We start from the raw sequence: 15,425 nt of genomic DNA, 5'->3' as shown, positions 1-15,425 counted from the left end.
CATGCATCCAGGTGGAAATCAACAATGAGTTACTTTCCAAATAAAATGTTAGATAGTGTAATATGACACCCATCTTTGTGTGTTTGATTAGTCTTAATATGCTGCTTGGCAAATAGTTTTTCTCTGTTTGTTTATACAATGAGAGCACCTGGACGTTTGTTGAACAACAGGGTGGGGGACCATCATCACATCAGATTTCACAAACCATATAGCCTCCTGGATGGCAAAAGTTGATGTTTATAAGTGTTTAATAAATGCTTACATTCTATGTTCTTATGTAATGCCTGCTCCAGAAGTGATTCGTTGCTTTCGTGTGCACAGATATGTTAAAGCCTATAAGGCGAAAGCAAAAACACCACTACCCATAAGTCCCAGCGATTGTCTTTTACGCCAAGGTGTGGCTCAACACATCGTAGTCTAGTCAAGTTTAATCCTCCTACTTCTTCATTCCTGCTGCTGCTTCGGTCTGTACTGCAGTCATCTGGTTTTAAACTGAAACTCTTCTCACGGTAAGTGAGTTCACAGGCAGCTGTCTGCAAACATTCCAACATGTTTCTTAAACACTGCTTTTAATTATTTCATAATCACTTTATGTATTTGATAATATTCACGTTAATGTTTGTTACTGAACTATTTTGTCGTTTATTTCTTTAGCTTCGAGCACTTTGAAGTAGGCTACGCAAATCTCAAACATGGTAAGTTATCTGTTTAGGCTATGGTTGTAATAAAAGTCTGTAACATTTGTATGACATACGCTATTAAGTTGCAACGCCTTTATTTCTGAAGATATTCAATATTCTGTTGAGAATAGTATAAACTTACGACAGTTCATATGTCGACGCCCATCCATTAAAGTCCATTTACTCGTGTTGTATTACTTACAGAGTAGCCTAAAACGATGCTTCCTCATTATCCAACAATATAGGCGACACATTTTGGGAGTAGCTTAAGTTTTTTTTTTTTTTTTTTTTTTGGAAACCGTATCTAACTATCTACTACAACTTTTTTTTCCACAAACAAGTGATGTTAGAAAGAAACAAAATTGTTGTAAACGAGAGCTACTATGACTCATTCGCGTGGGCTCAACGACCCAATGGGCGTTCCTGTCTGTCTCTCTCTCAGCTTCTCCTCTCTTCTATCCTCTCTCCTCTGTTTCCTAATTCACCCTTGTTCAGCTGAGTTAAAGTAAACTGATAGATTGTTTCCTACAACGTGGAGCATAATAATAATATTTAATAAACTCGGTAATGTAATGTTTAGGTACTATGTTATTATCTTGGTTTTTGAACGTCATACTTTACCTTACTTACAATATGAACATAACCAGAATATAATTAAAGGGATAGTTCACCCAAAAATGAAAATGTTGTCATTACTTACATGTTATTCCAATGGTGTATGAGTTTCTTTCTTTTGTTGAACACAAAATAAGATATTTTAAAAAATGTTGGTAACATGACAGTTGACAGCACCTATTGAATTCCACAGTAGGAAAAAAAAATACTATGGAAGTCAGTGGGTGCAGTGAACTGTTTGTTTACCAACATTTTTTTAAATGTTGGTATTTTATGTTCAACAGAAGAAAGAAACTCATACACCTTTGGAACAACACAATGACAACATTTTCATTTTTGAGTGAACTATCCCTTTAATACCAGGTATGCACACAGTGAGAGCTGCAGTTGCTTTGTAAATGAGTTATTTCCAGCTGTTAAAAGGGGACTAGAAAACACTCGGGCTGTAGATGCTGTTGGTAAATTAATATTGCTTTCGTTTCCATATATTTGGATGTCAAATTTGTTCACTCTATTGTATGGAGAGAGGCCGAGTAACATGACACTAAATGACAGCACACTGAGTCTTGAGTACTGGGACAAAAAAAGGCCACAGAACTGAAAAAAAGAAGAAACATTTATGTTTAAGGAATTGGAATAATCCGTTTAACAATTTAAGAGCTATTTACACCTATATTTTGGTGCAATGCCCATCTTATATTTTGTAAAAGGTTTAAAATAAATTAGCATTCACTTCAATGAATGGAAACTACAGAATGGTTTCCACCTGACTTTCAGCTCCATCTTGAATTGTCACCACAGTCATATGGAATCTCGTTTACAAAAAAAAACAAACATATTTTGCACATCACTTACGTATTAAAGTACCCATTGGTTTGAAATTTTAAACTAAATAAAGTAAAATGATCTTAAGTTATATTCTCGTGGTTGTGAAATGGAAAACATCAGCAACATAACTAAAATGTAAAAAACAGCAATAAAACAAATCAGACAATTTTGATATTTCACCTGAAAATAATTTCAGGTGAAATATCAAAAAGGGAATCTTCAGGGTGAAGGCAGATTGACAAATGTTGTGGTGAATATCTGAGCGTTGACAAAAGTATGGACACAGGTGTGAAATTTGATTTAAAAAAGGTACATTTGATGTCAGGAAAGATTGCTATCCCGTGTCTCAAGAATCTGCAAGTTCTTCCTTAAATGCTTGTTTTGCACAGAATAAATCTGTAACACATGATGTTGCTATCACACATCGGTAGCTGGCGCTCCACATTCTTAGATAACCACAGAAAGCATTCAAACCTGCGTTATTCAGCACATTCCTTTATTCCATTAACAATATGGCTCGAGACGAACAATACATATCCTCTCCGAAACAACGAAATGTAATTTTGTTTATCTAATAAAAAAAGCTGTGAGTAGTAATTGGCAAGACTTATAAAAACAGCTGTGTGATAGACAGCAGCTGATTTAGACTTGCCAGTTTATACACAATAAGCATGTTCACATTGATTATCGGACAATGTCTGAGAACTTAACTGCTTTTGACCTCATATCATAGCCTTGGCGCATACAGTCTATGGCTATGCATCCAAAATTACATACTTTTGAATAACGAATTACTTTATGACCACTAAAAAGTATGTTTTATATAATATGAATATGAAGTATAAATATAGTCTGGATGTAATACAATCGTCATGTGACCTACCAGTGGCAGTTGCATTGCTTCACTGCCATTAATAAATCCACTCGTGTGGCCTCATGGGATAGTAAAGTGTCCATTGTATGCGCTCTTCAGAATCTCACCGGAAGTAGCAAGTCATACGGGTACTTTTCAACTACTGTTTTATGAATACTGTGAATTCGGACATGCTACTCTTTTCACATACTGATTTTGCCTATATATTAGGGAAGTATGAGATTTCAGGATGCAGTCTTGTAGGATTAAATGGGAGTAAAACAATAACTATACATAGAAGAAAAGCCATAATAAATGGATTTGCAGTATGCTCTGAGCTTCCACTGATACAGTGAGGTTTAGAAAAAGGCTTTGGAGTGTTTGTGTGCCTTGTTTTGTCAGTATGGTTGTCACCCTGGGGGCTTAACTGACATATGAACAAACCAGTGTGCCTGTGTCTGTGCTTGTATCTTTTCCTGTGACTTCTTTGACCCACAAACATACTCGGTTGGAGCGTTGTCTTCTTTCAAGTTTATTATGTAAACGATTTAAAAAGTATGTGATTTACCCAAAAGATCATGTGATAAGCAAGATCTTTGGTTACATCAGTTGATGTTTAAAGACAGTTTCTGGAGTCTTGCATAACTTCCTCAATTTGAGTGGGCAATAACATCTGTCTTGGGTCACAAACATAATACAGATCTTAACTTTACTTTTTGAATGTATATAACAATGTCAAATTAATTTATATACTGTGGTAGGCTATTGTATGAATAATTTGTATGTCCACATCCAGTATTCTGGTGTCATTCCCTTGCCTCCCCCCACACACATACTTTTTGTGGTAGACGCTCAAAGTTTCCATGTGGAAAACCACTGCATGTAAAAGTTAAATGCACAGCTTCTTAAAGAGACAGACCTTCGGCTGCAGAGGAAATAAGGGTGTGGTCATGATTCATAGATCATGTTCCTGAAGTGAAATAAATACATACTACAGAAAAGAGAACATGCAACTAAAATGTTGTGTTTCTAATTGTTTTAGGCTGGCAGAGGAACAGTGAAGCCCCACAGTGGATTCAATGCCAATAACGATGCTGAGGTTCTCTACAAGGCCATGAAAGGAATTGGTGAGTTTGACTAACACATTAAATGCCAATTTGACACATTAAAGATCAGTACACCTTCAAATGAATGACTAATGTAATAACATTTTATATATATATATATATATATATATATATATATATATATATATATATATATATATATATATATATATATTAGAATCTGTAATGCTGTAAAGGAGGATAGATTTTACACATTTAGTGTAATTTATTATTATTTGGCTAATCAAGGCTGTGTATGGATGCATTTGTATTTAGACAAGTATAATTAATAAGTTTTACTTGTTTAATCAGTTTATTTGTTTCTCATAAATGAATACTCTTAATGGGTTTAAGAGATGGGTATCAGTCTTCTCATTATGTCGAAGAATAAAGTAATGGTAATCAACATTATTATTATTATTATTATTATTATTATTATTTTTACTCAGGCACCGATGAGGATGCTATTCTCAAGCTGGTGACAGCACGCAGTAATGCACAGCGCCAAGAAATCAAAGCTGCATTCAAAACTCTGCATGGAACGGTAACAGCATTAGCATAAATTATGTTTCAAAATTAAAATAGCACTGGACACCTTACAGTGTTTTATTTGAATATATGCTGGTTAGATTTAAAAAAAAAATATATATATATATATATATATATATATATATATATATAAAATCTTAAAAATATACATTTCTTTTTTCTGTCCATCTCTGTTCAGGATTTGGTGGATAATTTGAAGTCCGAGCTCACTGGGAAGTTTGAGTCTCTGATAGTAGCTCTGATGACTCCTCCCATCATGTTTGATGTCACATCTCTGCGGAATGCTATGAAGGTACATATCAATAATTATTGGGAGGTCAATCATTTTAAGAATTCTAATGTTCATGATTGTTGACATTAACACTTGCAAAATACACTGTCATACAATTTCATTATATTTTATAGAGAGATGTATATCTGTACCTTGCATTTTTTTAGGGAGCAGGCACAGATGAGAAAGTGTTGATTGAGATCTTGGCATCTAGAACAGCCAATGAAATCAACGAGATCAAAAGTTTATACAAGCAAGGTAACTGTGTTTGACGTCTTTGACTTTTTAGTATTCTTGTTCTTAGTTATTTATACTTTTATTATACATATTATTTTATTATTAATTTTTAATAATTGCCAGTTGTGCAATATGTGCTGCTGAATGCCGCTGTCTTTAGTCTTGATGATGTCTGTATGTGCATTATAGAGCATAAAGATGAACTGGAGAAAGATGTGACTGGTGACACTGCAGGTCATTTCGAGAGGATGCTGGTTGTTTTGCTACAAGTACGCAGTCTATTAAAAATCTTTTTAAAAATGAAAATACAAGATGTCAATTAACAATAATTTATCTGTATATGAAAATAATCATTTTAAAGTAAGACTGGAAATTCAACCCACTGTAAAAAGCCATAGACTTAAAGGGATAGTTCACCCAAAAATGAAAATTGTCATCATTTACTCACCCTCAAGTCGTTTCAAATCTGTATGAATTTCTTTCCTCTGCTGGACACAAAAAAAAAAAGAAATTTTGAAGAATGTTGGTAACCAAACGGTTGATGGAACCCATTGACTTCCATGGTGAAAAAAATAAATAAAAATTGTTTCCTGATATTCTTCACACTATAATATTTTGTGTTCAGCAAAAGAAAGAAATTCATACAGGTTTTGTACAAATTAAAGGTGAGTAAACGATGACAGAATTTTTAATTTTTGGGTGAATTATCCCGTTGTTTTGTCTTAGTATTACCATCAATTTATTTGCTATTAAATGATTTATCCATAGGCCAGCAGACAGCAGGGTATACAAGAGAACCTCATCCAAAGTGATGCTCAGGTAAGTTTGTTTATGTAAGTTTTGTTGCTATTAAGTCCAGTGCAACTGCGTGTGTTTACACGACAATGATGTACTAAAAACGGAAAAGATTTTCCTTTGCTTTTTTTGCGTGCAGACAACAACATTGCAAAAACGATCCCCGTTCAGGCCGCCAAAACACTGTTGTCGTGTTAATGAACGGCCAAAACGCATAAAAAGTTTTTCCGTTTTTAGTCGAAAAAAGTGTCATGTATACAACACCTAAATATTTGCAAACAACAAATTTCAAAATTGTCTTTCTCTAATGAGCATCTTTTGACTTGATGTAAAACGAGGTGAAATGCTGCCATCGAATGCTTGTGGTGTGTATTATCAGTTTGTCATTGTGAAGTTTAAAAACTGTTTGTGCGTAGGCTCTGTTTGCCGCAGGAGAAAAGAAGTGTGGAACTGATGAAGGCCAGTTCATCACTATCCTGGGAAACCGTAGTAGTGCTCACCTTAGGAAAGGTCAGTTCAACACATGCACAGAGTTAATGAAATTGTTATGTTTGTTTTTGTATATTCATTAGTTTTCTGTTAATCTGCAGTGTTCGAGGAGTATAGAAAGCTCTCAGGGTATGAGATAGAGGAGAGCATCCAGAGAGAGACCTCAGGAACCCTCCAAGAAGTATTCCTGGCTGTTGGTAAGACACATACACACAGAGATATGGATCTCAATTAAGTTCCTATTAGAAAGTGCAAAATAACATTTAATAACAGAGGGGAAGTTAAAAAGTCTGGGGAGAGGCCATGCCTTACAGTTTGTCTATACAATCATATATTAGGGGACAGGACTGTTTTGTCTCTTAACACTCTCTTCTGTGTCTCATCAGTGAAGTGTGCCCGCAGTTTACCGGGGTATTTTGCGGAGAGCCTTTACAAAGCCATGAAGGTGAGTAGGTGTTTCAATATTTGTGAATAATAAGAATGATTCTGTTCTGCAACACAACTTGTCTCTGGGTTGATATTTATCTCTTTGATTAAAAAAGTACTAAAAAATGTTTTTGTAATTTTGTTGTGTGTTTGTCATTTGATTTTTAATTTTTATTATTTTTTTATTGCAGGTTTAGTTTTAGTACATCAAGTTAAACTAAATGAAAAATGTAGCGTTGACAACAAGCTGAAAAGAAATGTTTAATTTTTTAATATTATATTATTTTGCTTTCTTTTTTATTTTTAAGGTAACAAAATGATTTTAGTTACTATATTAACCTTCAAAGAACGTACCTGTTGCTGTAATTCTCGTTTCATCCTGTAGGGGGCAGGCACCGACGACCAGACATTGATCAGGATCATGGTTTGCCGCAGTGAGGTGGACATGCTGGACATACGTGTTGAATTCCGCAAGAAGTTTGCAACCTCCCTGCACAAAATGATTAATGTATGCTCATGCATGCAGGTGTACACCTTCTAACATTTTCTTGTTCACCCAGATCAGTGAAATGTAAACTTTCTCATCTTTTTCTGTTACTGCAGAGTGATACCGCAGGTGACTACCGTAAAGCCCTTCTGCTGCTGTGTGGCGGTGATGATGCATAAGCCCTTCTCCCCCCTCTGCCTGGGTCAGATCCCATGACTCCCATCTCAGGGGCAGCTCTGTGGGACGAGGGCTCAGTCAGTCCCCTTCTGAACCCAATTCAGGACCAATTACAAAAGCATGACATTCCAAATCAATAGAAGGATCTCTTGTCCAACTGTGAAGATGCTCTGCATAGCACAGAATTACCTAATTCAAATGAGCGAATTTTTGCATTCATATTTCTTGAAATGTGTAAAAGATTTATAGTAAGAAATAATTTTAGTAGAAGCTAAAAAAAAATACCATAATTATCTTTACCATAATCAAAGAAAAATGTATAAACTTTTCTCTGATTGATTTGGCCTTAAAACTTGAAATCTGTTACAGAAAAAGAAAGTCCTACTCCTTTCTTTTTAAAGATGAAGATGCAAGCTTTTTAAAGTTTATTATGAAAATGTCTATTAACCCAGCACTATTATAAAGAAGACCAAATATTCAGGTGTACTCAATGAAGCAATATTTTCTATGTATTCAACCATTTTTCATTTATTTATTGTTTGTATGCTCACTAACTACCTTAACATGTCAGTTTATAGTAATATAGTAACCATTAGTCTCATAATTGGCATTATTAGCAAGTTTAAGCTTTTTTGTCTGTTTTAAACTAGATTTGTGGTAGTGAGAGGAGAGGTTAACTGAGAGGTTTATTTCATCAATGTAACACTTTTAGATTAAGCATACTGACAGTGATTAGCACAGTGATGTAGAATTACCCTCAGCAAATGAAGATTAGCAAAAAGTTTGTCCTCTTTAAAGTTAACGATCTGAAGAAAATGGTGCTACTACTAAAATGTTTTAATATTCATTGCCATAATGTTCACAATAAACTCATGAAATAAAAGCAAACAGACAATCTCCTGTGTGACTGACCTGAGCTGTTTTGTCTATAGTCAGAATCTGCATGATATGACCTACTTTTTTTTATGCATTAAACTCTCTGAAAAAAAGTACAAAGTTGTCGCTGGGGCAGTGCCTTTTCAAAAGATTCACTTCTGTACATTAGTTGTCCCTAAAGGGTCAATATTAGTAGGCCTATACCATAAAGGTACACATAAGTACCTAAAGTGTACATTATTAGTAGGCCTACCTAAAAGGTGCGTTTTAGTAATATTTGAAAGGGGCACCACCCCTGTGACCGCTCTTTAAACCTTTTTTTTCTGAGAGTGTATAATTCTGGTACAACAATCCTTTTTGAACTAGAAAGAATATCCTAAATTAAGTTAAGATTAAAACGTGCTGTTCAGGTGCACGTAATAGAGATTTAAAATGGATGTTAAATTCAAATAGGCTAAAACTTTATTATTTGATGCTGTAGGCTGCGTTGTAGCAGTGAAAATTGAACGTTTGTGGATGATTAAAGCATGAAAAAAAAACTAATTTCATTGCTTATACCATAAATTAGTGTGCTTCAGTATTGTCCACAAGGAGGCGATATAGTCAAAAAAAGAGCTGACAGAATGCAGCCTACTGAGTGAAATAATTAAGGAATTAGATGATTAATGCTTACCAGTTTGCGGCTACATACATGTAATTATTTAAATTAACTGGTTTTATGATTACTGTTTTTCTCGTTAGAAAACAAAATATGCTCTAATAATGATTTTGTTGTTGCGCAAGTTTATACTGGTGAAGTAATCATATAATGCCATATATTTACCCCCTGGCTAGGTAGATACATTTCCATTAAAATTGACATTTGGCTTGTAATTCTTCTCAGCATATTGGAGAATGTCCTGCAAGTGTAGACAAGCTTTATTCACACCTGTCTTCAAAGAAACTGGTGTGATACACGTAATTATTTAGTTCTTCTGGTTATATGTTTGCTTCAGAATTTGTCCACAGAATAAGTTTCATGGTTTTGATCCTCTTTATGTGTCAGTGCACCCTCAGACAATATTAGAGAGGAGCCAATGTGACTTCAGAGCAGGATATCGGCCAATAGGACTGTTTGAATTCAGGGGTGGGACTGTCAGACCACCTCAAGCAACACAAAGGAACAATGAATATTAAACCAAGCCCACCAAACAATATGTGTATGAGTGAGTGAATGAAAGAGAGAAGTCGCATGATAAATTAAGATTAAGATTAAAATATGCCTGAAAATATGAAAAATCTAGACACAGAAAGTCCTACTCATTTCTTTTTAAAGGTGAAAGTGCAATCCTTATAAAGTTTATCATAAAAATATCTAACCCAGCACTGTTATAAAGAAGCCCAAAGATTCAGGTTTAAGCAATATTTTATATATTCAACAATTTTACACAAAAACAACAAAATGTTTTCATGCTCACTAACTACCTTAACATTTCAGTTTACACTTTCTGAAAAAAAGGTTTAAAGGCTTCTTTCGGGATATACCTTTTAGGGATTCCCATCATTTTATGGATTTAGTTTTATTTTAATTACGTATCATGAATTAAGTGGCACGTAAACATACTTTATTACTGGAAAAAATAAATAAATGACCCATTAATCATGAAAGTATATGCAATCATTTAAGACATTTCTTCTTATATAAAACCTTTTTGCCATATAGGGTTCTTTAAAATTAAATTGTCAAGAACCCATAAGGCTCTATGTAGAATTTTTTTTTTAAGAAGAGTGTACAGCAATAGTAACCAGTCTCATAAAACATTTAGCCTTTATATTTGTGGAAACCTTAGTTGTGCCCTCATGCGTGTGTTTGTTTGTACAAGGATAAACCCCTCCCTTTACGGAAATTGTACGACTTTGATCTCTCAGCTCTTCCGGAGTCCAGGTGCAACAGTAGTCATGTTAGAACATGATCTTTGAATGGAAGAGATATTCTACCAGTGAACACACACACACACACACACACACACACACACACACACACACTCTCTCACTCTCTCACACACACACACACACACACACACACACACACACACACACACACACACACACACACACCTATTTGCAAAAAAATGTGTGTGCAAAGAGTCTTTTCCATTCCAGTGAATGCCTGGGTCTGTTTGAGCTGCAACTTGAATAGACTTGAACATTCCCTTCACACACACGCACAGTCGCACACACACACCTACTGAACTGCATTTGATACTGTGAGAGGTGCGCTGTGTTCCTGTCTGACTGTTTGTTCATTTGGTTTGAAGAGATTATAGAATTTATCCAAATGTTATAAGAGTCTATACCTGTATTATGTACAGCTTTAAGATTCACCTGAATATTTAATTCATGGCCTCCGACTTCTTGCAATGTAAAACTAATTCCTTGTCCTTCCTTATAAATGGCAAACCCATTTTATTATTATTATATATAATATTATTATTATTATTGAAACAAATAAAATGTAACTCCAACGTCTGTATTTTAAAATTAAAACAATTGATAATATTCCGTAATAGTTTCAGTTTGATTAATTGTTTTTCAAAAATTCTTAAAAGTTTAAAACATTATCCACCAGATTTAATGATCTAACTGCACTAAATGTTTGTCTAAATTATGAATAAAATGATGAAATAAATGCACCCTTGATGAGAGACTTCTTTCAAAAATATTGAAATCTTATCGCCCCATGAACTTTTGAACTATGAACTGTCACTGGCAGACGGATAATTCAAAAACCTCTGGTCTTGACTGTATGATGACATTGATGTAATCTTTGACCAATTAACCGTGTAAACATTACGTATGTGTGTGTTGGAGTGGAATGTGGTGTGATCACACAAACTGTAAAGTATGCACAATATAAATATTGTTTTGGGTGTGTGTGAGAAAGATAGAGGAAGACGACAATAACTCTTATCAGATTTTAGGTATTTCTTATTGGTTGTGGACATGATATGATCCATAATATCAGCCAATCAAAAACATGCTCACGTGTTCTTGTGTTAAGCTATGTGTGGGCCAATAGTCACAAAATGTTTGTTCTTGGGTCATTCTAATTAATGTATTCATATTAGACTTTTGTTAAATTTATATTAGTGTAGCCTACATTTATTAATTATAAAGCCTGGGTTACTTTATCTATCTTGGACAGACTGTTTATCTTTATCTGTTTACCAAATATTAAACATTTGTAGATCAAATGTTCTTTCTAAACAAAATATTAAAAATTCTAAATATGCCAAAATCAAGTCCAGACCCACATTTTATCATTCTACAATGGTCTGGTCCTTCACTGCCGTCGCTCCTCCTTTTATGCTTCCAAAGAAGCTCCTCCGTGAGAGATACGAGACCGGTGCAGCGCGCAGGTGACACTCCTTATCAATCGTTCTCTCACGGCTTTCGGCCTCGCCCTGCTTGCCACACCGACATTAAGATATATTTTATATCATTTTATATAAAAGTCAAGTCATAATATAAAAGTCCTTTAATATAAGTCAATAGGAAGTAAATGTGTACAAGATTATGTGCTTTCCACAGATCCTCTTTCAATCCAGTGTTGTAAACCTGTGCTGCCTGCTCATCATGAGCACATCTACTGTCTTACTTGTTCACACATGCACCACGGCACACATGCTTGACCACCCGGATTTGAGGATTTATGTTCAGTTTTTGTGTGTGTCTGTCTGAGTAGCCATGGGAAAATATAATAAAAGAAATAAACAGAGCAATTCCAAGAGGGTCCTCACACCATCAGTGCTCGGGCCCTAAAAAGTGTTGCTGATAGAGGAAATGTCATGGACGATCATGTGACAGAGCAATAATTTGGCCTTTAGGTGAGAAGAATGAGTTTCATTATGGGTTTAGTTATATAATTTTAAGTGTTTCGTACTTCATGAGATCTTTTGTAGGACAGGAAAGTGTGTGTGTGTGTGTGTGTGTGTGTGTGTGTGCGTGTGTGTGTGTGTGCGTGTGTGTGTGTGTGTAATCCTAGTAAACCCTAGATTATGATAGGTTATGGTAGGTTATATTACAGATAGTAATACCTGAAATGCTTGTCCTTATGGAGACATTTTTGGTCACCATAAGGAAAACAGCTTATAAATCATACTAAGTGATGTTTTTTTTTTTTGTGAGGGTTGTGTTTAGGGGTAGGACTAGGGTTAGGAGATAGAGTTTGTTCAGTATATAAGTTGCCCCTGGGCGCTTCAACGAGCAACTGAATGAGTTTGACGTTGTATTGCATGATGCAGCTGACTTCTCATTTGGGGTTCCAGATGAGGGTGAATTATTGATCATAACATCGGGGGATGGGCTAATGCCTTCCGACTGTGAGGGCTCAGCTGGACTCCCAAACTTTGGGTGAGATGGCCCATCCCGAGTTCGATGCTGAGTTGGCGGTCATGCTTGCCCGGTCCTCCGCGAGCATCATGCTGAAGTGGAATTCCCACCCTGTCCTGAGTGTTCGTGGTTGGTTGATTTGTTTCCAAGCTTGGAGCGCCACACACAGCCGTGCTATGTCCTAGCTCCTTTCTCCTTGGAAGATCATGAAGGGCTCACAAGACGTGGAGGGCACTTCTTACTGACCGTTCCCACCTGGTAGGCTCTTCCATCCTCACTAACCTCGATGGTGGAGCAGCCAGGGGGTACATGGAGATTCCTCAGGTGGGTGTGCAATTGCGGTGCATTTATGCCTGTAAAACACCGCCACCTGGCTCAATCATCCTGGACTTCCATCCAGGGCCTGTAAGTTAACGAAGGAATTCGAGTCACAATCTGGCACCCGCTTCTGGAACCTCTGTGTCACCCACGAAGTTGCACAGTCGGGTCAGTGCCTAGAGAAGCGGCTGTCCACTTCTACCCTCAAAGTGTACATGGCTGAAATAGAAGCAAACCATGACACGGTGTGTGTCAGGTCCATAGGGACCCAATGGGTGCCCAAAGTTCCCAATTCTCCGTTCAGGGACCAAGTGGTGAACCTGCAAGTACTCCCTCGTAATGAGGGAAACCCAGCCCTGTCTCTGCAGTGCCCAGTGCGCACTTTGTGCATATACTGTACCTGGACTGCACGCAGAGCTTAAGAAGATCTGATCAGCTATTTTTCTACTTCAGGGGTCAGTAGAAGGGGAAGATTGTCTCCAAACAAAGAATGCTCACGAGGTGGAAAAGTGTTCCTTTTCATCTCAGAGAATTTCCCCAAGTTTGGTGAACCCAGAACACCTATACCCCCTAGCACTCAGCAAATTCAGCAGAGGAATTGCCTACCAGGCCCATTACTCCTGATATGCCCCTTTAAGGTGAGCCGTTGTAATCTGGCTAGTACTCCGTATGTAGTGGTTCCCTAACGGTGACCCCATTTGATGTATTCTTCCACTGTTTGGTTTCCCTATCTGTCTCCCTCGTCAGGTGGAGCCCACCACACTTCCCTATGTAGTACTCCCCATCAGGTGAGTCTTTAGGATGTCTTTTCCACATACTAACCTCCTCCTTCAGGTAGGATGGGATCTCCTCGGTGTTCCTTTCTCAGCAGAGAAAAGAGGACACTTCCCAAACTTAAACAACCAGGGCTGCATTTCCCAAAAGCATCATAAGCCTAAGTTGATCGTAGAGGCTTTAAGGTGAGCCTTTGTAATCTGGCTAGAACTCCATATGTAGCGGTTCCCTAACAGTGACCCCATTTGATGTATTCTTCCACTGTTTGGTTTCCCTATCTGTCTTCCTCATCAGGTGGAGCCCACCACAGGGACACTTCCCTATGTAGTACTCCCCATCAGGTGAGTCTTTAGGATGTCTTTTCCACATACTAACCTCCTCCTTCAGGTAGGATGGGGTGATACATTTCAGGATTCTAATTTAAAAAAAAAATAGAAATCTTTAGTAAAAATGTAAAAATCTTTAATGTCAATTCTGATCATTTTAATTAATTCTTTCTGAATAAAAATAGTTATTATTATTTTTAATCTTACAGACCCCAAACATTTGAACAGTAGTGTATATTTTAGTTTTCACATCTGTGAGTAGTTTATGAAGTATATCGTTGCAAACCCCCTTTTCCTGTCAAGAGGAACCTTGACAATAATCATGTGACCATGATTTGTGAGATAAATATAATACATTCAAGTCAAGTCAAGTCAAGTCAAGTGTATTTATATAGCGCTTTTCACAATACAGATTGCATCAAAGCAGCTTCACAGCATTAAACCAAAATAACACAACAAGGTTGTTTCTAGTGTAAATTTATTGATTGATAAAATTAAATTAATATCCCCAAAATATCCCCAACTGAGCAAGCCAAAGGCAACAGTGGCAAGGAACCGAAAACTCCATCAAGTGACCTAATGGTGTCCTAAAACTCCATCAGGTGACCCAATGGAGAAAAAAAACCTTGGGAGAACCCAGGCTCAGTCGGGGGCCAGTTCTCCTCTGGCATTTATGAACTAGAGGCCAGATTGTAGTTTGAACAGTAAGATTTAAAATGTTATATGAATGCCTGGCTGAAGAGATGCGTCTTTAATCTAGTTTTAAACTGGGAGAGCGAGTCTGAGCAACGAACAGTATCAGAAAGACTATTCCAGAGTTTCGGAGCTAAATGTGAAAATGCTCTCCCTCCTTTGGTGGATCTGGATATCCTAGGTATGACCAAAAGCCTCGAATTTAGTGATCTTAAAGAGCGCGATGGATTATAGGGCGATAGAAGATCCGTTAAATAGACTGGAGCTAAGCCGTTTAGGGCTTTATAAGTCAGTAGCAATACCTTGTAATTGATACGGAACTTTATAGGTAACCAATGCAGTGATGATAAAATCGGTGTTATATGATCATATTTTCTTGATCTAGTAAGAACTCTAGCGGCTGCATTTTGGACTAACTGTAGCTTGTTTATTGAGGATGCAGGACAACCAGCTAATAAAGCATTACAGTAATCTAGTCTCGAGGTCATGAATGCATGAACTAACTTTTCTGCATCGGAAACTGATAGCATATTACGTAGCTTAGCAATGTTTCT

At 36.5% G+C, this 15,425-nt stretch overlaps 1 protein-coding gene across 1 annotated transcript; it reads left to right on the top strand.

Moving 5' to 3' along the window:
- The first annotated feature begins 420 nt into the window (after positions 1–420).
- On the top strand, positions 421–8,410 carry anxa5b (annexin A5b). Its single transcript, XM_084101025.1, has 13 exons — positions 421–509; positions 655–695; positions 4,019–4,103; positions 4,532–4,626; positions 4,810–4,923; positions 5,070–5,160; positions 5,329–5,408; positions 5,908–5,958; positions 6,351–6,444; positions 6,525–6,620; positions 6,810–6,868; positions 7,235–7,357; positions 7,453–8,410. The coding sequence occupies exons 2-13, from the start codon at positions 693–695 to the stop codon at positions 7,513–7,515; spliced, it is 954 nt and encodes a 317-aa protein (XP_083957151.1). The 5' UTR covers positions 421–509; positions 655–692; the 3' UTR covers positions 7,516–8,410.
- The last annotated feature ends 7,015 nt before the right edge of the window (positions 8,411–15,425 follow it).

The sequence above is a fragment of the Abramis brama genome (genome assembly GCF_963993115.1).
Source record: "Abramis brama genome assembly, chromosome: 2".
In the NCBI taxonomy this organism is placed as follows: Eukaryota; Metazoa; Chordata; class Actinopteri; order Cypriniformes; family Leuciscidae; genus Abramis; species Abramis brama.
This window is presented reverse-complemented; position numbering and strand designations above follow the sequence as displayed.